This window comes from Zophobas morio, unplaced genomic scaffold, assembly GCF_036711695.1.
Source record: "Zophobas morio isolate AGI-343-1 ecotype UQ-CSIRO unplaced genomic scaffold, CSIRO_AGI_Zmor_V1 ptg000007l, whole genome shotgun sequence".
NCBI lineage: Eukaryota > Metazoa > Arthropoda > Insecta > Coleoptera > Tenebrionidae > Zophobas > Zophobas morio.
The window spans coordinates 12,172,196-12,195,875 of NW_026972112.1; the positions used below are offsets into that span (position 1 = coordinate 12,172,196).

General features: G+C 34.2%; 1 protein-coding gene across 3 annotated transcripts in view; it reads left to right on the forward strand.

Annotated features, from left to right (window-relative positions):
* Positions 1 to 23,680, forward strand: part of LOC135124637 (protein Wnt-5b-like) — a 49,543-nt gene that overhangs the window by 15,204 nt on the left and 10,659 nt on the right. For 2 of the 3 annotated variants that reach the window (XM_064049852.1, XM_064049853.1), the window contains exons 4-6: positions 10,550 to 10,730; positions 13,033 to 13,144; positions 16,385 to 16,487. In XM_064049852.1, coding sequence (XP_063905922.1) covers positions 10,550 to 10,730; positions 13,033 to 13,144; positions 16,385 to 16,487 — 396 coding nt within the window. The remainder of the gene's footprint in view (positions 1 to 10,549; positions 10,731 to 13,032; positions 13,145 to 16,384; positions 16,488 to 23,680) is intronic. The other variant, XM_064049854.1, reaches the window with a different exon arrangement.

The following is a 23,680-nucleotide window of genomic DNA, read 5'->3' on the forward strand; positions in this document are numbered from 1 at the left end:
TATCCAAGCAAGTACTAGCCCCGCCCACCCGCCCGCTCTTTTCTCAGGGCGTATGACGTCTGCCAAAATCAGTCTTATCTGAGAAAGTACATTTTGGACGTCAAATACGGCATTACTTGAATGAAATTTTTCCTGGAAGGTGGCTAGGACGAAGAGGAGTAGTTGAGTGGCCAGCTAGGTCACCCAATTTAACCCCACTTGACTTTTATCTGTAGGGTTATGTAAAAAATTGAGTTTATATTAATAAACCACAAAGCATCGAAGAACTCCCAAGAAGGAATTTTAAATGTGATTGCTGATATTCCTCCTAATATTCTAACAAATTCATTTGAAAACTTTGTGCAACGTATTTATTATTGCGAAGAAGTATATTTTATATTTTTGATTTTTTTCTTAATACACATAGTATTTTTTGAACAAACGATAGCCAAAAACATGTTTTTAATTTCTTGTAGAGAAATAAGTATTTTGCAGTTAAGCTCCGCCCCCTTGGTTTACGGCGAATAAAAAAATCACCACAATTGAGATAGGGCGGGGGGGAGGGCTTATATTTTGACTTTTTGTTTTAATATGTGTGTACTTCTTTTCATAACATGAAACATAAAAGATGTTTAAAGTGGAACATTTGCATAAGGAAATATCGATTTTGCAATTTTGTTCTGCCCCATAATTGTAAAATCCATATTCCCTTGTAAAAATGTACCACTTTAACCATGTTTTAAATTTCTTGATGTGTAAAAATGGCAATGTATATTAAGAAAAAAGGGCAAAATGTAAGCTCCGCCCAATGCCCTATCTCAATTCTGATGATTTTCATTATTCGTCGTAAGCTGAGGGGCAGAGCTTAACTGCAAAATCTTATTTCTCTACAAGAAATTAAAAACATCTTTTTGAGTATCGTGTTGTTCAAAGAATACAATGTATATTAAGAAAAAAATAAAGCCAAAGATTAGACCCCACCCATACCCGCCCCGATCTCAGTTCTCAATTGTGATGAATTTTTCATTTGTTGTAAGATCGAGGGGCGGGGCTTAATTGCAAGATTCATATTTGTCTACAAGAATTTACCATTTTAAACATGTTTTAAGGTACCTACTTGTCCTGAAAATGCTAATAATTTGCCTTTCTTTCTTAATATACATTCTTTGAACAACACGATACTCAAAAACATGTTTTTAATGTCTTGTAAAGAAACAAGTATTTTGCAGTTAAGCGCCACCCCGTTGGTTCTTGGCCAATAACAAAAATTATCACAATTGAGGTAGAGTGGATAGGAGGGCTTACATTTTGCCTTTTTGTTTTAAATGTGTGTAGAAGAACATTTCGAGCATTTGTTGTAAAATTATTGTTTTTTAAATGTTAATTTGATCTTTATTCAATAATGTAATTTTTTATATAAATATTTTCAAAAAGCTTTCGTAACAATGTATTCACTATTTACAATAATTAAATGAGAGTATTGTTATTTCTAGAATATTTTGTAAATTACTTGGAAAAACCATTTAAAACAATCTCTTACCCTGACATCTTTATTTCAATTTATGTACCCTCTCGTTCTATCATTTTTACAATGTTTGGGCACTACTATAATTTTTGAATAGTGTCCTACGTCAGGACTACAACAGGTAATAGTACTATCAAGGCTAGTTACGATTTTCTAGTTTTCAGTATTTTTATTTTAACAATTTATTTTACCATGTTGGGATAAAATAAAATAAGCATGCGTTACATTTCTAAATTCAGAAAAAATGCACTCTTTAAAAATGGAACATTTGACTACTAGTGCCTTAAAAAAAAAACAAGTTAACCCTGCTTCTCAAAAAGAAATAAAGTAATTGCAGAAAATAGAATTTGAGTAGGTATTCCTAGGGACAGCCCGAATTATAAAAAGATTCAATAAACCGTTCTCGCGATATTCAACTGCCTTTTAGCAACCCTGTATATATATATTTTTTGTCTTACTAATTTGTCTATGCTTTGTCGTCAATCACTTAGGTGGATTTATTTTTGTTGTACACTACTTATAGTCGGTGACTTATATCTTAAGAGTGCATTTTTTTTTACTGAATACACATCTGTCATATACATAACTCTTTCTATATTGTCTTTTCTCATGTTTATTTTACGATCATTGGTCAATAGATCTGTGTGAATTGGTATTTTTGTCATAGGCAACTCTATTTTTTGGTGATTTCAATGATGAATCAAACCGGAAGACTGCAAAATTCTAAATTTATGAAAAAGTTCTTTTGTTTTTTATTGTAGTATTTGCTTGGAATGTTAAGGAAGAGAGCTGATTATGTGCAGAAAATGATGAATTGGTGTTCTGTTCGATCTTTTTTCCCGAAAATATGAGTGTATACCATTGTTATTACATATTAGGGTAAATGTGTACAAGAGTGCGCATATGTATAAGAGTACGCACTGATGATTTCTGCTTATTAGTGCCATCTGGGTAAGATGAAGTTATACCATTCAGAATTTAATGTTAAACCTGAGATAAAGGTGCAAAAGTGACCTGAATATAGTTTATAGTTTGGTCGTACTGACGATTTTATGTTCACACGTTGTGTGGATGTAATTTTTACCGCTCATAGTTTTAGTTTTTTGTAAGGTACGTACCAGTTCTTTTATTTTACAGTAATAATTTTCATTAGTTGTAACTTTTAAGGTGTCGTTATACACTAACAGTTTTACACTTTCTGTCCATCAAAAGCTTTTAACTTTGAAAACATTAGGTTATGTACAAATGTACAAGAGTGCGCAGCGAGGTATTGTATAAGCGTGCGCATTGCTTGCAATATGTAGTCTAATAGTCTTGGAGATACATATCATACGGTAATGAATTATTTAACTCTACTACTTTGTACTGCTTCTCAAGTTGTGGGGTGGTGGTTATGGTGATTTTTTTTTTATTTTTACTTCCTGAGCGTGTTGTAATCAAGTCCGTCGACCGACTCTCTATTTTTACGTTTTCTCGTCTTTTCAAGACCCCTAGAGTACGAAGAAATAGGTCTCCCGTTTTATGTGTAGTCTGTAGTCACTTATTCCCATTTATTTTCACCTTAGAAACAAATATTTTTTCATAAAATGTAATGCGTACTCATAAGCGTTCAAATGCGCACTCTTGTGCAATGAACTGTCTAACAGTGCGCATTTACACATCTTGACAAAAATTGAAATTACTCTTAAAATATAGTGGTGTTGGGGCGTACAATTAAATATATCTGATCTCTAAACATGTATATAACGAACCCATATCATAAAATTTGTCTATCCAAAAAAATTAAAAAGTTGTTGACAGTTTTACACTAAGTGCGTACTCTTGTACACATTTACCCTAGTACTTAATATATTGTACCTATCTAAATTGATATTGTACGTGTATTTGCTAGTAACCTTAGTACAGAATCAGTCATTTACATTTTGCAGTACAGAGCATAAAACAACCGCTTTTGCAGATATGCTAACCGGTTATCTCACACAAAATTTTGTTGCATATCTGGAAATAGTAAATTTCTACAAACACCACTACTTTTATCCTAACGGGAAGCTTCTAATTTATTCAGTTATATTTTTTAGTTTTTCTAATGAGGCTGCAGTTTATATTTATTATGCTTAGAAACGTCTATATCCGCCAAGATTGTATGAAACATTTATATTTCTCTCTACGGGTCGGTATGCATTTGGAATTCAGTTTTTCACGGCTAAGTTAGACGGCAGTAGCTAAAATAGGTAACATATCTACGTAACATGCAAGCTGAAAAAAAGAAAAAAATCGGGGAATCACAACATCGAAGAAACGCCTATTCCAAGACAGCTTCCAACCAAACTAAAACGACTATCACACATTGTATGAAACTAAGAACAATCAATCGTCTTTTAATTGCCACAAAATCAGAATTTATAATACAAGATATTTTATGTGCCATCTGAAATAAATTTAAGTCTACTGAAACAAAGGGAAACTAAAACAATGGAGAAATTCTGTATCACGTGGTGCAACATGACGCAGATCTTTTATTTTATACCGTTTTACGCTTATATAATCCGATGGACAGTTCATTATTTGATAACTTAAACTTTGAGGGACCGTAAATGGGCTAAATCTTTTTTCTTGTTATGTGCTCATACTCAATTAAAGGGGAGCTAAAAGGACATATAACTGACCCTCAGACGATCATATAAACAGAAAAATGATGGAAGCGGAGCGGCTAATCGCATCATGCGTTGAACAAATCACAGCCCACTGGATGATTAGTTACGAGTCATTATGCAAATCACCCACCAGCCCCCTATATAGTCTCCTGCTGACAGTACTAATACAACAGTGGCGGAGTCTCTGGAAATTTGTTGATTATAAATTAAATTCAATACATAATTTCCACTGAGCAAAACTAAGTTATGCAAGTTTAAATATGGACGCAGAATTATAGACTACAAGGGCAGTTGCTGTCCATAATTTTATTCTATCAATAAATACGAGCAGTTAACAACAAAAGACATATTTATTTATGACACGTAGGTGCGCATAGAAAGAAGAAAAATCAGAAAGTGTTCGTCAACTTTCCAGTTGTAATTGCTGCATAAATGTAATAAATACATTGTGTATATGTGCGTGGAGAATCTGAAATGGCGCGGCTTTCAGCACTCGGATTATTTTGTGCATTAGAACCGCACGTTTGCTTCATTAAAACGGTATAACGGTTTACATCCTGAGGATAAATTAAGGCCTTTTTCACTTTAAAAGGGTACTGTTATAACATGGGAAGGGCTGACCACGAATCCTCATAATTCGCATTTTTAGAAAAAATGAAAGTCACTTTGGTGAATGATGGCATTTATTATATCCTGTCGACATCAACAAGATTACTACGTGTCAAATAGATTATTATTAATATCCAAGGTTAATAGTTACTTTTATATAGTCAAACAAAATAAAGAATGAACATAATTTAAGGTCGTATAATTTTGAAGTATCGTAGAATAATGATTAGAATATTATATAATTTTTTTTGAAACCTCTAGTCATTAGAGTTGAGTAGAGTAGATACATTATGTGCAGGTGGTTTATGCCCATTTTTTATAAGTGTAATGGTGATAAAAATTTTATACGGAGCAAGATAATAATACGAGCTTAAAAAGCTCCAAACGATGCATTACCAGTTTTGTTTTTGGCTTAGGAGTTAAACTTTACTTACTTTTCAATATGGACTCCAATTTCATAACTATGGTTATCCAAGCGAAAAGTCTGCATAGATTTCGATTTGTGGAACAAAATCCTAGGCTTAGGTATATCCAATAGCATTAGCGATGACCGATTTCTTTTGTAAATATATATATCCTTTATCCGTCCTTCTTGATGTTACCCCAGAGGACACAGAGTGGCTAACTGCAAAGGCTAACTTCGAATCATCTTTCAGGCTTGAGTGTGATAAGCTTGTTTTTTCGTTGCTATTTATAAAGGTCCCACAAGTACTGGACAAAAGACTCAATTGCAGCAGGGTCCCCCACGTTGTACGGATACAGTTGGAAACCTTTTGATATCTGACAGCCACAGGCTGCTGTCCACCAACGTAGGGTCAATCATCCTTTCAACACTGTGCATAACACTACTGGATTTCGGAGGCACTTACAGAACCCTTACCTAACTTGGTTTTCTGCAACCCCCAGCGACTTTTTTCTAAATAGTGCAAGTGAAGTGAAGCTTCAAAATGATACGAAATTTACGAATTTTGTTGAATATCCATTTTAGAAATAAAACTGAATGTTTGCAAGTACACAAGTTTTTAAATGACACTTTTCATGTTGATTGAACTTTTTTAATGGTTGTAGAAGAAAAAACATTTTCAAATTTGTAAAACAACGGCACAAAAGATATTTATAAAAGTATTTAAGGTAAATGCATGCTTAAAGTTTCAAGTTTAACATACAAACACAGACAGTTTTTGTTGTTATAGTATGCTTTAGTGCCGTTTATAACGAAAAATTAATAGTCTACGTACCTTTGCTTTAAATTTAATTATTAAAATAATTTAATAAAATTTTACTGGATAAAATCACATAGATCCAACTATCTACCAGACAGGAGACAGGCATTTTACTCAGCAGTCCACGTTTAGTTTTCAAAATGTTTGCAGTGCTAAAGTTTGTACATCTCCAAAAGCATAATCCAAGATTTTAGGGCATTATGGAAGAAGTGGAGTTCTTTTTTACCTTATAAGTATAACACTAACTTCAGCATGTGACGAAAGACAGATCTAATCTTTTTTTAACTTAAAACTAAATAAATAGTACAGTACAGTTCACTCGCAGAAACAATACTTGTATATTTGGCCCTCTCGAATCATTTTTTTTAACTCGGCTCCCAAGTTTTACCCATTAATTATATAATTAACTACTCTCATTAAATAAGAAAACCAAAAGAGAAGCTCTACCCATTCGTCTCGATCTCAATCGTGATTTTTTCTTCGTTGTTAGACCGGACGGAGCGTAATTGTAAAATCGATATTTCCCTATACAAATTTACCATTTTAAACATGTTTTAAGTTTCTTCTTCTTCCCACCCGCCCTATATCAATTGTGATGATTTTTTTATTCGTCGTGAGCCAAGGTGGCGGAGCTTAATTGTAAAATCCTTATTTCTCTACAAGAAATAAAAAACATATTTTTGGGTATCGTGTTATTTAAAGAATATTATGTATATTATACCCATACTTGCCCTGATCTAAATAGTAATGAAGTTTTCATTCGTTGGCAGACCTAGGGGCGGAGCCTAATTGCAAAATCCATATTTCCTTCTAAAAAAAATCATCACAATTGAAATGGGGTGGATGGGCGGGGTCTATATTTTTCCTTTTTATCTTAATATACATAGCATTCTTTGAACAATATGATACTCAAAATAGTATATTATTAGCCAAGGTTGCAGAGCCAAGCATTCTAGACCGAGCGCAAATTAGAACCCGAGACGCGCAGCGTCGAGGGCTCTGAAGCGCGAGGTCTAGAAGTGGCTTTGCAACCGTGGTTAATATACTATTTTTTTCACTAGTAGAAACTATAAGACAATAAATTGAAAAAATAAACGTTCAATTTTTTGACGCAACATGATTTTGTTTTGATTTCTAATCAAACTTAATCTAAATCTTCAACACAAAGAAAACCGTTTATACTTGTCGCTGAGTTAATCATTTTATCTTCTACCGTCTACCAACTACCATGCGTATACTCAAGTAATGTTAATATCACACATTTATTCATTTTTTAAAAAATAATCACATCAAGTATTGCGTACATAACCTCAATCTTCTTTTTGAACCGGTGGTCGCAAAAGTTGAATTTGCTACCTCTAAATGAGTCGACATTTGGATGCTTCATGGCTGCTAGTGAAAAAACATATTTTTAATTTCTTGTAAAGAAATAAGTATTTGGCAGTTAAGCTCCGCCTCTTTGTTTCACGGCGAATAAAAAAAATCATCACAGTTGAGATAAGGCGGGTGGGCGGGTTTAAATGTTGGGTGTTTGTTTTAGTATGTGTAGACTTCTTTTCACAACATGAAACTTAAAACATGTTTAAAATGGAAAATTCGTATAAGAAATATCGATTTTCCAATTAGGCTCCGCCCCCTAATTGCAAAATCCATATTTCCTTACAAAAATGTACCATACTGACCATGTTCTAAGTTTCTTGTTGAGAAAAATGGCTATGTATATAAAAAAAGGCAGTATGTACTTGCCAAAATAAGAGTGACTTTGGCAAATGAGATACCCTCTAAGAAAAGAGAGTGTGGGTGGGTGGGGCTAGTACCTGACCGATTTAGGCAAAGCACATGTTTATTGTACAATTAAATGTAAATAAACCGTTGTTATACCTGTGTTAATTTGATTCCAAAGTGAGTTAGGTTAATTTTCAGATGCACATTCTGAATCAATCGTCAAAAATTTCATTTTTGGGAAATTGGGAGTGAAATTCGAATTTTTTGAGACTTACCAACTGTGATATTTTTTATAGTTGAATTTATTCTATTGATAAAAAATGTTTTTAGTCTAATATCCCCATTTAATTGTTTAATGAAGTAGTTTTAAATTTTGGAAAACCTGACAGCTGATCTCTGATTATAACGAAACGCAGGTGTTTAACATAAATTTTATCAAAATGAAATTTAATACATAGGTATACAGAGTCATCAAAATTGATTGAGAGAGTTGTTACTCCCTGTTTTTGCCATGAAGTTTGTCAACTTTATGACAGATTTGTTTAAGGTTATGTGGCAATGAATTCAGTGGCGTGACAAGAGAACTGGGAGTTGATTGTCGAACTCACCTGAATCAGTTGTGGATACGAAAGTTACCTTCTTGCAAAGTTGCGAACAGTTTTAACATTTGTACGAATCGCCTTGGTCGATGCGCACCCTATACTTTATTGCTACTCACATATTAGGAAACGCAATCGAACAAATCTAAAATTGGAAACTTCAAATCTGACAAGTAATATTTTTTACCAAAAAAAAGACGCCACTGAGTTCTGAAATTTGAAACTTGAAACTTGAAATCTAGCAGCTAATATTTTTATACAACTTAATAAACCAAATTATTAAAGTTCATGTTTACCAACTCTCTCAATCAATTTTGATGACCCTGTATAGTATTTTTGAGATTATCGAACCAGAATACATTTATACCCTTAACCAAGTTTCCCAAAAACTATATAGATAAAAAGTTTTTGTTTATCTTATTACCACTTCAATTTTTAATATTTACCTTTTTTTAATCAATGGGGATTATAAGAGGTCCTTACAGAAATCATAAAATACCAAAAAAAGACGTTTCAACTTGTTAGTATATAATACATATAGATAGATATATGTCGTTAAACACTAAAAAAAGATAAAAGGAAAATCAAATTAATAACTAAGCAAATGTAGTTTTTCGTACAACAGCAGTACAGCGTGTAAAAATAATTATTCATACAACAAGTGAGTAAAGTGTATCTTTACTTACGAATTGCATATGAACCTTTTTAGACGTTCATAATAAAAATCAAGAACTTTCAGCTCTCCAGTCCATAAATAAGCCGTATTAATTTCAGAGGCTTCCACGGTCGGAGTCAATATATGATCGTTTTCTGGGTTGGGACCGTGTTAATTGACTTTTTGGGCTCAACATTTCACACACTTTCGTAAGTGGCATCTTCAGGAGCAGGGTTGAGAAATTAGGAATAAGGCTAAAGAGCACGATAACTCAGTATGTCAACCATACCAGAGGCGAAACTCTTCTGAAGAGCCTCTTGTATGGTTAACATACTGGTTACCGTGTTCATTTGCCTTATTCCTCATTTCTCAACCCTGCTCCTGAAGATGCCACTTACGAAAGTGTGCGAAATGTTAGCCCAAAAACTCAATTAACACAGTCCCAACCCGGAAAACGATCATTTAATAAGCCGTAATCTCTTAAATATTGACTTTTGAATTTTTCCAGTAATAGATTCAATATGGGCGTATGTATTGTATTTTTCAAAATTAAAAAAAACACCAACACTGTATTCTACCTTGAAAATACATCTGACAACACCGTCGTATTAAAAGTTTGATATGCGGGGAAAACAAAGATAAGTTGTAACTAAGTTATACTCAATTACAGATTCTGGAAGGGTTCTGATGTTCCAAAACGCGTTAAAGAGAGATAGTAAACTCAAATTCTACAAAACGCTAATATAATTGACTTAATTTATTTGTGCTTTCGTGTTTCATGATAACAATTTTGACGTTCGTGGAAGTTTCAGTTATAATATAACAAGTGATATGATTATTATCGATAATATTTCGAGTGAAACCGAGCTGCAGATTCAACGAGTGCGAAGCACGAGTTGAATGTGCTGCTTCGGTTTCACGAGCCATATCTTCGATTATTAATCATATCACGAGTTATATTCAACATGAGAATATAATAAATGAACACATTTTTTTATAATAGAATTGATTTCGTCGTTTTGAGCTTGCTCCCAACGTTGGCAAGCCATAAAAGACAAAAAAATTTACGAAATTTTAAAATTTGTCAATTTGACAGTTTTTAAATTTAGATAGCAACAGACCACAATAAGGCAATAAAATTATTATCGCTGTGATAGACATGTAACTAAGGGCATGAACAAATTCTATTGGAAGAAATGGGGTCATGTGATTCATGAATTATATTCTCAACGGTATAATACGAAAATCACCAAGTGGTGGTTTTTAATTTTGGCAAAACTATACTTGTCACCTTGACTATTTCTTCGGGGTGGACGAGAAATTTTCGTCGGTTTTCGATTCCATTGTCCGAGCGTACAAATTACCATAAAACACAGAGGAAACTAATATAAAGCACTCAAAATTATGTTTTAAATGAATAATGCCTTTTCGTAATTACATATGAGTATGTTGCTATGTTGTTTATTACAAGTGAGTCATCTTATTCATTTTAGACAGAATTCGGCTGCACTTAATCTGTGTATATGTAAATAAAACTGTGTGAAAGAAATAAAAAAACCTGAAATCATGATTTGTTTCAGCTAGCCGTGAATCAGCATTTGCTCATGCTTTAGCGGCAGCTGGTGTGTCTTACGCTGTGTCAAGAGCTTGCAGAGATGGGCAGTTATCTTCATGTGGCTGTTCTAGAATGGGAAGGCCAAAAGACCTTCGCAAGGATTGGATATGGGGTGGCTGTGGTGATAATTTGGAATATGGATACAAGTAAGTAATTCAACGGCATTTGTATGTCTTTTTATTCCATCATTTCATTTAAATATAGCAAATATTCAAAGTAGGGGCATTTGAAGACTAAAATTGATATTTGTAATTTTGAACCTACAACTTGTTTGCTTCTGTTATCTGACAATCCTCGAATTCAAGTGATCATAAATATCTACTTTTATTTTTTATTTTATTCACTAGAATAATACGCATGAATTTTTGTAGTAAATAAAGTTGGAAAATTAAGAAGAAAGACACGAATTTTTGCTCTCCTTTGTAAAGTTTGAAAGAAAGAAATCTTGCATAAACTCTACGATATGGTTTAGCAAAGTCGCCATTTAAAAGTGACTTAAGCTGCTAAAGTAATAAACACTTTATATCTGCATCAAAGTATGAAAAAGTCATCTAAAACATAAATATGGCATTTGCTAATCAAGAATATACTTACTTGAATCAAATTTCTTGGAACCGAACAACTATTTTTTTTTACATTCACTAGTGAAGCTTGGATTCATCATAATAAATCAAAAGCCAAACATAACGTACATACTGATGTAACTGCGGTGGTTCTCTGCCATCAGATGAAAAATTACCACTTTTAGTAAGAAAGGTTATTGCTACTGGCAGGTATTCGTAAAAGAAGATTACCGATTTATAGCTTCTAGGAACTCACACAATAACTAACTAATATTACTATTTTTCTCAATAAACTTGTTTTCTATAGAGTTTCCTGTTATTTCATTTTTAAATAATATAATATTTACCAGTATTCAGTCTTTATCGAAACGCTTGAAGGCAACATTCTGTAAAATTTGTATTATACAATTAAATAAATTGACCAACTACTCCAACTAGTACATAGTTACTAAGGAAAAGATTGTGTAACCCATGCTTCTGTAGTTATAATTAGCATTTTCTTTAGTTTAAAATGTATTTCGACGATCAAATGTAAATGAGGGCAATTTTTCAAAAGCAACAACTACATTTTAACTTGAAGGACAACATTTTCCTAAAACTTTATGGAATAGTATTTAGTTCACAACGCAAAGAAAAATTTGTCGACGCAGTTTCATAATATTTGGCTAATAGTTGACTTTCACATATATTCATGGCTTGTTTCAGTGAATTTTACAGTTATATATTTTTTTGTTATGTTGATTCATTTTTATAAGATCTACTATTGATTGAGAGTAAAACCTTTCTATTTTAGTAAAACAAACGTGAACAAAAGAAATCCAAGGAATTATTTAACTCATTAAAAAGAGTTTTGCGTGAAATTGTCGGCATAAATTAATTCTGGCAAATGATGGTAAACTACATATGTGTGTAACGCATTCACGAAGTATCATTAGTGTTTTCGAATCGTTTTTAGCTCAACCAACGTCTCGTTGAAAAGCTTCATTCTCTTGTACCATTTCACGTACTAGTTAAACAATAATTACTTTCATAAGTGTAAAGAGCAATGTTTTTCTACTGAGGAGTGTTTGTAGGCGTGCGAATTGAAAAAAGGCTTTTAGCTCTTGTTATGAGCATCATTTTTCACACAGTATTATCTTTTTGTTGGAATAAACGCTAAAACGGTGTTGACATTTTTTTTTATTTTTCGCGGATAGCAATACAAAAGATAGGTTACGATAAGTGGCAGCATTCGGTGTTTCGGTGAAAATAAGAGCGATAAAAAATGTTCCTCTATAAAACGTCTATACATACTTCTAATAAAAATAACTAATCTGTATCATTTAATTAAGATGCAACGCGTGTACGTGTGTAAGATACTAGCAAAATTATAAGTAAATTTTCATGTTACTTTATCACAAAAGTTGCGAATTTATAGTGACGTGGAGCAAATAACGTCGAATTAAAAAAAACAACTTCGTTTACACGTTTGTATAAATGAAAGTTCTATATATAACACGTATTAAATACCTGTGTATGACGAGTGCCACTGGTCGTTGAACCACCGACAATAATTCATAATCGAATTAGAGTACAGACGTTCGAGAAAATCTCTTTTCAGCTGGCTCGCGATTCGCCACAGTCGAAGCGCCCTGTATAATAAATGTCATGACCACCCTAGACGATCTGTCATCCGAAAGCCGCATCGAATTTGTAATCCCCCGGTTGCATGCTAACCCGAACACGAGATAATACGTCCGGAATATAGATGATTATAGGATCATTGTTGTACCACACAGACACAGAGACTTTTATGACGTCGATTACCATCATAAATCGCACCTTCGTGCCCTACAACTCTTTTTTTCCCATGATCGTCTAATGAGGTTACCTCTCACTGTTTCAGATTTACACAAAACTTCGTTGATGTTAGAGAAAAGGAACGAAAATTTAAGAGAGGATCCAAAGAACAAGGTCGCAACCTCATGAACTTGCACAACAATGAAGCCGGCAGAAGAGTAAGTGAATATTTGTCATAAATTAGAACCTTCAATTATTCAGATTAGGACATAAAATATAAGAAAATATACATAAAAGCTTATGATTACCTAGACGTAACAAAAATTTATAACAAGTGAGACACATTAGTAACACATTACCACTAACTATACCTTTCAAGAAAAGGTTAACATAATTAGTATGGAGGAGATAAAGTGTCGGTACCTCATATCACGTGTTCAACCGTGATTTAGGAGTCTTATAATAAAAAGTTTCTACCTGTCGTTTTCTTTGCGTAAGAAACTCATAATGAAGCACTTTTTTGTATTAATTCTCAATTTATCACAATGTATGATCGTATTTATGCCTTGTTGCAGTTTGGGGCAATACATAATAACCTTAACAATTTTGAGATCGTCCTCGTAGAGAAAGACATTATTCTCGATATGCTGTAATACATCATTGACAAAAAAGTTGAATAAAAGTGGTCATAAAGTCGATCCTTGCGTAACGCCACTGGTGATAATTTATAACCTCAGTATTCTACAGATCAGTATAAACCTAAAGAGTGAAATAAGATCATCATATAAACTAAACTAACTGGCTGACAACTAATGAATTACGATCGACCATATCGAATGCCTTCGATAAGTCAATAAAAATTACATTGTGTCCTTGTAATGTGTGTGTGTGTGTGTGTGTGTGTTAATTATATTTTGAACAATACACTATTTTTAAGGAAAGTAATTTTTTCCGGTTACGTTATCTAAAGACAATAAATTGTATAGATCCGCGTCAACCTGTTTTGCATTTTGATTACTTTTTCGTTTAGGTAGCGAGAACATTTGGTCTTTTATTTATACTGATGTTAATAAATGCCTTGGCATTAGTGTGTAGTTACCTCGTATATTGCTTAAATCTTAATTCTTGTTTGAAGTACGATAAAAACCCTGGTCTTTCTGCAATAAAACAACAATGTTATTCCATCTATAAGCACATGAGCGTAGTACAATTAATGACTCCTTTGAGTTAAACTAAGTATTTTCTTTAACAACCATCACATAAGACTACGTATTATGTTGACTCCACTGTTTGCAATACGAATTATAAAATGCATATAAAGTTCACCGCTTTGTTTTTAAACCATGCAAACAATTAGGACTTTTCTCGTAGTTTTAAAGTTGACTCCACCAAATCTAAGAGTTTCATTTTTAAGTGCGTTTTTCCTGCAGATAATAATACAATAACCCCATTGTAAGTTATGTTTGTGTCAAATATCTACTGAGCGATCAACATAATTTGTGTGAAGTTACAAAGAAAAATAAAATTAATTTATACTGATGCTTAAAATGTTGCTCATTCTGTTATAATCATAAATAAGCTCCACCGATCACATGTATTAACACCTCTACGTTACTGTTTATGTAGTCGATTTCCTGTTATTATTAGCCTTAATTCCCCCAAATTGTTGACAGGTGTTTGATAAATAGAGTTCTTTAAATACGGACTCAAAAACTCGTCAGGAGTAAACTACAAGATTTCGAGGGCCAGATATTCTCTGTATTTCGATGAACGAACCGGTTGTTGAAAAAATTCCGTAACATTGCTATTGTGGTTCTAACCGAATGCACTGTAGCCCCATCTTGTTGAAAATAACTTACTTCCATTTCTTGCTGATACCTAGGTTGCCTTGAAGATGACTACATTCTCATATTTTGAGAATTCACGTAGGCACTTAAATGAAACCAGGTTTCGTCTGTAAAAACCAGCAGCTGGTTATCAAGTGTGGCCAAAAACTACTAACACTAGTTTCAGTGATAGATTTTTTTTTAATATTGCAAATATGTAGTTTACAAAATTATCGGTAATTAAAAATAATTTTATTAAAAACTGTTCTATTATTTCAACGAAGACACACGGATTCCACGGATGACTCGCTTACAAATTATATTAATCGCCTGAGAATTTATAAACACAAAAAATTCGTACTATGTTGTCGACAAAGCTATTGCACACAGTGGATTAGAATTACAGATGTGTTCGATAAATGACCAATTTGCGGCTGGAAATTTAAAATTACTGAAATCTATCACTCACCATCCATCACAAACTGACATACAACGGGAGAACACATGTAACGTCAGCGTGACAATTACGTAGACTGGATAGAAAGCTATAAATTATATGTCGACAAGACGACAAAACTCTGTGCGTACTATGTTCTGACAGTCATTTATAGACAGTTTGTATCTGATATTTTATACATTACATTTTATTTTAATAAATACTAATGTTACATATTGAATTGAATGACTGTTGATGCCTGTAACAGACCCAAATCAAATTCAGACAGCGCTTCAGATAAGAACATACGAGTTTTGATAACTGTACTTATTTATGTATTAGTTACAATATCCTTATAGTGCAGCCGTCGTCACTGTTTCATGAAAAATGACGTTTGACGTGCTAGAGGCAAATTAGTTTTATTTACGCCCGTGCCTAAGGAACATAAGTAATAAAGTGACTTTAATATTACTGGTTTGGGTTGTTTAGTTTCCAGGAATTTTTATTTCCCTGCTTCGTGCATGTAAATATTCGAAGATGTTTTGTTTTAATTTCATTTTAATCCAACAATACTCATTATGCAGCTACCAGGAATTTCAATGAGTATACTGTAATGACAAGGCTAATAACTGCACATAGTCTTTGCAGTGCAACAGAATAATTGTTTATCTTGGAGATAGCGTGGTTTGTGGTGAAGTATCTCTTGACAACCATTTCTAGCGGAGATTGTTCTGCCGGCCGCACTATCGAGTGGTAATTATTTATCGCATCTGCAGATCCTATCTTTGGTTTTATTTGCTACATATGCTAAGTAAGTTTATGTTTCTGCACACACCCTAATTATCTAAATAGTGTTTTTGATAACTGATGTCAACTCGATCAAAAATTAGATTTGACGTAGAGAAGACTGTTGTCGCCAAACTATAAAAAATTTGGCTGAATTAATTAAATAAAGTCTATCTACCTGATGAAGGTTGGAGGACAAACCTATGTTTGAATGCTAATAATGAACTTTCTTGAAATTTTAGAAGCATGTCAGAAATATAACCCATTATATCAGATTTTTAATAAAAGCGCACTTGACAGCTATCATACAATATTTTTAATTTTTAAGTTATCGTCACGTGACTTCAAGTAAAAATTATGTTGTGTCAAGCATTTGCATATACTAATTATTTCCTATTGTCTTCTTTCAGGCTGTCATAAAGAGATCGAAAATCACGTGCAAGTGTCATGGCGTATCTGGCTCCTGTTCACTGATAACTTGTTGGCAGCAGTTGGCTACTTTCAGAGAAATTGGTAAGTATTCTTAAAAAACACTTACTAACACTAACATACATATTTTTATTATTTTTTTTTGGAAGAAGTAAAATTAAGAATTCTACAATAGTTTCCAAACTATAATTGTTTTCGTGTAGACAACAACGCAACCATATTTTTTTTCGCTGAATCCGAAAATTCGCTCCAAAACGAAATAATGTATCAGCGCTTTTTCTCTCAAAAATGGTTATCACCTATTAAACTAATTAAACAAAATAGAGTAAAGTACTCCTTTCTCCGTTGAGAAATAGATCTCGAAATAAAAAGGGTAAACTTCATCTAGCTGAAAATCTAGAAGTCATAATTTTTTTCTCGTATGAGATTTTTAATTTTTCATTCATCCAACAAAAAAAAACATTATTTCAAGTATAGGAAATCAACATGCAAAATATTATAGGACTTATTATGCCTAAGTGTTTTAGCAGCTTTGTATTTTTGACTTATTCTCGGTACAAAAATAAAAATAAACGTATATTTATGCATCGATAACATTTTAACAATTCTGATGAAGTTTTTTTTCTGGTAAACACGACATAGTTGGTAGTCGTAACGTGAAATCTAGGATGCGTAAAAACTTTCTAAAAGTTTTCCTTGAGCTGTAATTTTAAAGTATGTAGAAAATTTCAAAATTAAAATAACGAAAAAGATCATCTTAATTTTTTTTTTTTTTGTTGAACGTAACTCTTGTCTTCTACCTACTATGACAATAATAACTAAGGGTAAAAGTACCATAATATACGTAGATAAATCATCAAATAAAAATAAAACGCTACCTGCAGAAATAAACAAATTAAAATCGTCGAAGTCTAAATAGCGACATCATAAAACTAGTCATAACAGTTACCGTTTGTCGGAAAATAGATGTTATCTTTATTTTTAACGGGACTATCTTTTTTCTCATCTTTCATTTGAACAGTTTGTTGTTTCCTGAATACAGCAGCATTAACTTTATATCTGGTTTTGCGTCCTCGTAAATACGGGTTGAGAGTTTTTTCCAACAATATGCACAAGTAAAATAGTTTAAACGCAGTCATATAACTTGCTAAAAGAAGTCTTCATGTGTCGTAAATTGCACAGCTTCACTGAAATAATTGCAACTGAACAGATTTAAAAAAAAGTGCTACTCAGAAATATTTTTCAAAATGTTGAAAAATATATGTTCTGTTTCGAAAATGAGCTCCATAAACTGCGCATCTAAGACTGTAATTTTCTTTGAAATTTTTTTGAACGATGCTTCGTCGCTACTTTACGAGTATGTGCTGTTATCAAAGTCTGAAATCTTGTCTGGCGCTTTTACATGATTTTTATCATGATTGTCTTTTATAGACCGTTTTATGGCAGGCTAAGATGGCAATAAAATTAAAAGTGACAGGTGGATTTCCGTATTGTGTGACTATCACGTTGTTTGTTTCTCGCATTTGGTTGTTTCATGTAGATTTGGGCGGCTGGATGTGGACAGGTCATAGGTTATAACCTCTCCTACAAGTACGCGTCGAGCACTGGCCGTAAATAATTATTCCTTTATAAAAGCAGTCATGCTAGCTTATTGTGTAGAATAGTACTAAATTAAATGTAAATATTCCAATTGGTAATGTTACAAAAGACCTGCATTCATGCGGGCGTTTTTCTATTTCTTATGGTAGTGTCGGTATTGAATAAAATTGTGTAAATCACTTTGCTTTACATATAGTTTCGTATTTTTAATCCGTCGAACATTCATAATTTTACTTTAAATGTTAGGTTATATTGTTGATATTTATATTCAAATAATATGTATATAATCAGAGGGATTAGCGCGCCTTTTACATTAAATTCAATTAGATATTTTAAAGTTACGCCTACTGTTGGATGTATGATTGTTATTCATACATACGTACCGAAAAAGATTGATATAAATGAAACACAAACATGTGCTGTGTAACACTGTATTTACTTGTTGTTGACAGTTCGGAGTCTATGTACAAAGTTGTTAAAATCGGAAGCGATACATTGCAGGTAGAAGAGAAAGTTGGGGACGCTTGTTGACAAGGGTTGCGGTTGGTAGGTAAAACCGAAACCCGAACATGGTCCGGCGCCTTGAAAGAACTAACTTTCAACATGACAAAGTATAACAATTGCAAATATGAAATACATAATATGTGTCTACATGACAGGTGCATACATTGACAATGAAATAGAGTACAGAACACATAGAAAAAAGGGGTAAATTTAGACACTGCACATTTGTTTATGTCGGAAGCACACACAGCTTAGTCACTTGCAGGTTAATCACATCATGCGCGGTTCTCACTGTCACTACGCGAATGGGGCCATGTAGACCGGGATGAACAGTAATAACGCGTCCCAGTGGTCCATATAAGCGGGGGTGTGTAGTCTTCCTTAACGACCACCAAATCGTCCACCTTATGCTGTTGCGGCTGGCCTTGGTCCATTTTGGGCGATGATGAAGTTGACCCATATGTTCTGCTGTCCACCGTTTCCAAAATTGCTGCTGAGTGCGACTGAATTGTTGCCACCTGGAGAGCCGGTTCGTTGAGACCGTGGTGACGTTATCCTCTGGAATAACAGTTAGAGGGGTTCCAACGGGGAAGTGACCGGGAATTAAAGGAGTCAGGTCATTTGGATCTTTGGACATGGCGGTTAACGGGTACGAATTTAAACACGTTTCGACTTGTATTTGCAACGTCTGCATTTCTTGCAAATTAAATAAACATATACCAGTAACGCGCTTCAACTGACTTTTCGCAGATTTGACCATTGCTTCCCCGATAGTCCCCATATGTGGTGCGGAAGGCGGAATGAAATGAAAATTGATGTGATTAGTTGTCAAATCATTCAGTAAATTTGTATTCGAAGCCCGTTTGGCTAAAGTGACACGTGCTTGGTAAAGCACGGGATCATCCCACCACAAAGTTTTTTCGTATCGTCTGTCTTCGGGTTGAAATAAAATTTGACGGTACATCTTGCAAATGTCCGCTGTAAAGGCAAACCTATACGTTCTAAATCGAATTATTAAATCAAAAATGTCGTTTTGTACTTTTGGCCCTGTACTGAGACAAGCATTTATGCTTTTTCCGAATGATGGTTTGGCTGACCCGTCAAATACTACGCGAATCTTATCAGTGACTTCGTCATTTTTGAAAACCGCGTGGTGAGGCAAGAGGTAATAGGGTTCACTTTCGATTCTATGCTCTGTCAATGGACCTAGTAAACGCATATGACCCAAATTAATGTATTCTTTCATAAAATCGTGATAATTTATTTTTAACATGACATTTTTTGCGAACTTTCGTTCCAATGTGTTGAACCGTTTGAGCGCGATTTCTGTCGGATTCCCCAAGTTTGGTAAAAATTCGTTAAATGTTAATCTGACTTGAAATCGTCCGTTGGATAATTGAGTGGCATTGTTAATAAAATAGTTCTCATGTTGTATTTCAAGAGCTGTGAGCGGCTTATCATCGTTTGAATAACTTTCAAGTTTCCAGAACTTTTCAACCTGCTTTTCTAAATTGACATTATTGACCGCGCAATGTAGATTTTGACGAGTGTTACTGGTGGGGCATCCATGCAATGGCCCTCCTGCGATCCAACCTAATAAAGTTTTTTGTAATATTAAGCCATGTCCTATCGTTTGAATTTGACCTACACATAACAGTTGCCAAAATAATCCAGCTCCGATTAACAGATCGATTGGCTGTGACAAATTGAAATTAGGATCGGCAAGTTTTACCGCTTCAGGTATGTCCAGCTCATCTTTAGAAAAGGTACGGGCAGGTATGTTCTTCGAAATTTTTGGGATTACCAGACAATTTAAAGCTGTTGTAAATGAGTAATGCAACGACTCGATCTGTACCTGAACCTTTTGTCTAGCGGTCGTATTTGAACATTGAATACCTGCTACGACCACATTTGCATTTTCTGTACTTAAACCCAATTTGTTAGTGGCGGCTTCAGTAATAAAATGCGATTCTGAACCCACATCTAACAAAGCCCGGAATTTTTGAAATTTGTTTTTACAATCCTTTATTAGAATTATTGCTGTAGACAAAACGGCTTGTGGAAAAAGGGCGGATGAGCAATAAACTCCGCTGGTACTAGGCTGGTTTTCGTTTGAATGGGAGGGTTGGTCACTATGTAAAAGTGTATTATGTTTCAATTGGCATAATTTACATGACATAGATTTACAGCTATCGGACGTATGCGCTGGTTTGAGACAATTTTGACATAATCTCAACCTATCTACCTGAGACCTTCTTTCCGAAACACTGAGTTTTAAAAAGGTAACACAGTTGTAAATTAAATGAGATTTTTTACAAAAATAACAAGTGGATTGTGTGCTATTGCGATTTACTGCCGCTGTAAATGTAGACACCTTTTGTGGGGGCTTTGAAAATGATTTTGGTTCTGTTTTTTGATTATTATTGTACGTATTATTAGTTTTAAATTGCGATTTATTTAACTCCATCGATTCCATCAAATGACACCGTTGTGTCAAGTAATCAATTAACTGTTTTTTAGTTGGTAGTTCGTTCGTAGTCAAAGATTCTTCCCAACCCCTGCGGCTGACAAAGTCTAATTTCGATGTTAATAAATAAATGAGTAAGACGTCTGATTGATTTATTTCGACATCAAAAGATTTCAACGCTTCAAGATTTGTGTTAAAAGTATCTAATAACTGTCGCATTGAACTAGCAGAATCTTTAATTACTTGAGGTAGATTAAACAAATTGGTCACGTGGTGCTGGACGATTAATCGTTTGTTTTCAAATCTGTCCTTGAGCAATTTCCACGCTACATCATAATTTGCCTCAGAAATTGTTAACGGGTTTATAGCGTTTACTGCGTCGCCACACAAAGAATTTTTTAAATGATGAAATTTCTGAATTTTGGTCAGACGTGTGTCGTCATGAACCAACGTTTTAAATGTATTATAAAAAGGTAGCCATTCAGTATAAATTCCGCTAAACGGTTTAATAACAATCGGGAGCAACTGCACCGATGGTGACGGTGTGCTCGTAGGTGCGTTACCTTGCGGTGCAGGTGAAGATGTGTTAACGCGTTTTTGTTCAATAGCATCTTCGACATCTGCACATAAATCGTAATACGCGTTTTCAAAATAAAGTCTTGTGGTAGCTTGTTCTAAATCGGGGGTGGCGTCATCAAGAGCTTCAATCTGAGAATGGATTTTGTCAAACTGAGTCTTAATACGTACAAAATCGCGCAATCTTACTCTCAGTCGAGAAGCGGATGTACTGTAATTGTTTGTTTCAAACCACAACTTGAAACGCGATATTTCGTCGTGAATGCGATCTCTTTTTAAGAGTAAAATTTGTAAATTTCCTGCATCCTCTGGTGTAGGATTTGAGTCCGAAAATGTTTCGGTATTGTCGTCACCTTCCGCGCCTGCCATGTGTGGAGTATCGAAAGTTTGCGAACGCGTCATAACCATTTGAAAAACCGCTTAGTTGAAATACGTAAAACTGGTACAGTTCGGGCAAGGTAAATGGTACTTGCCAATGAAATTTAAATAAAATGACGTGCAATTACGGTCGAATGCGTGCTTGACCGGAAATAGATAAAGAAAAGGAATAGTTGGAACCCACTCACCGCAATAAGGCCCTCTGGCACCTGGGACGGCTAGACTGATTCGCTGCTCTCCTGTCCGGTTGGGAATTTCCAATGGCTGGATCCCGTCTCCCGATGCAGGCGTCGAAAATTGCCAAAACCGTAATAAGATCACCTGGAGCCTGGGTGAATTGACTGGATGGGCTGAATTCGCTGCTCTCCTGCTCGGTAGGGAACTCCGATGGCCGGTAGGTCACGTCTCCCGATACAGGCGTCGAAAATTACCAAAAACGTGATAAGGTCACTTGGAACCTTGGATGAAACGACTGGATGGGCTGGATTCGCTGCTCTCCTGTCCGGTAGGGAACTCCGATGGCCGGTAGATCACGTCTCCCGATACAGGCGTCGAAAAATGGCACCACCGCGTTTTATTGTTGAATTCACAGCACTGGATCACACATGTGGAAAGATCCGGCTCGAAGGACCAATGTTGGATGTATGATTGTTATTCATACATACGTACCGAAAAAGATTGATATAAATGAAACACAAACATGTGCTGTGTAACACTGTATTTACTTGTTGTTGACAGTTCGGAGTCTATGTACAAAGTTGTTAAAATCGGAAGCGATACATTGCAGGTAGAAGAGAAAGTTGGGGACGCTTGTTGACAAGGGTTGCGGTTGGTAGGTAAAACCGAAACCCGAACACCTACGCAACGACTGTTATTTATAATGCACATGCAAACATCATTCGAGTTTTTAGAATAAACATATTATTGATGGTTTACAACGATCATAGTTATATAATCATTCAAATTATTGACCTTAGGAAAAATTTATTCATTTTCATTTTGGAGTCGTAAAAGATGATTTTAAGAAAAAAAACTCTCGTTACTTTTATGATAGTTTGAAGTTCTAATGATTTAATAGATACATCAATTTTCAAAGTTAATAGACAACTATTATTTGCAAAAGTGCAGGATGTTTTAGAATTGAAATTCGAAGATTGAGTGAGTACTGCACATTTTTACCAAGTTGAGCAATCACCTGAAGACACTTGAAATATTGTCTTAATTAAACATAAACATTTATGAAGTGTCATACCGAAGTTTAAACACTTTCAGATCTTGTGCAACAAGCGAGAGAGACCTCAAGGGTTCCCTGTCATTTTGAACATATATAATTAAATTTTGGAAAAAATGTTTCACCTAACGTAAATTTATCGTATCTCCTTACGCATACTTTTAAATATGCTTAATGAATAACTTTATATGGGAAACTTGTCTAATGAACTGATAAATCCATCGATTTCTACCTGTATATGAAGCAGACGAAAGTGATACGGTTTTTGAGTGGGCAGCTACTAATTTTAAAGTGGTAGCAATTAAGCAACCATTAGAACTTACGAAAGGTATTTGTTAGAGTCTGATTTAAAAGAAATAAAATAAATAACCTACCTACATGTTACGTGGTAAATTGTATTTGCTCATCACGAAAGACTAAACGAATCGTGAATCAATTAATAAATTTATTAATACCCCACCAAATAAACGTGAACTTGCTCGTTAAGCGCTTTCACTCATAAAAATGTCTGCTTCATTCGTT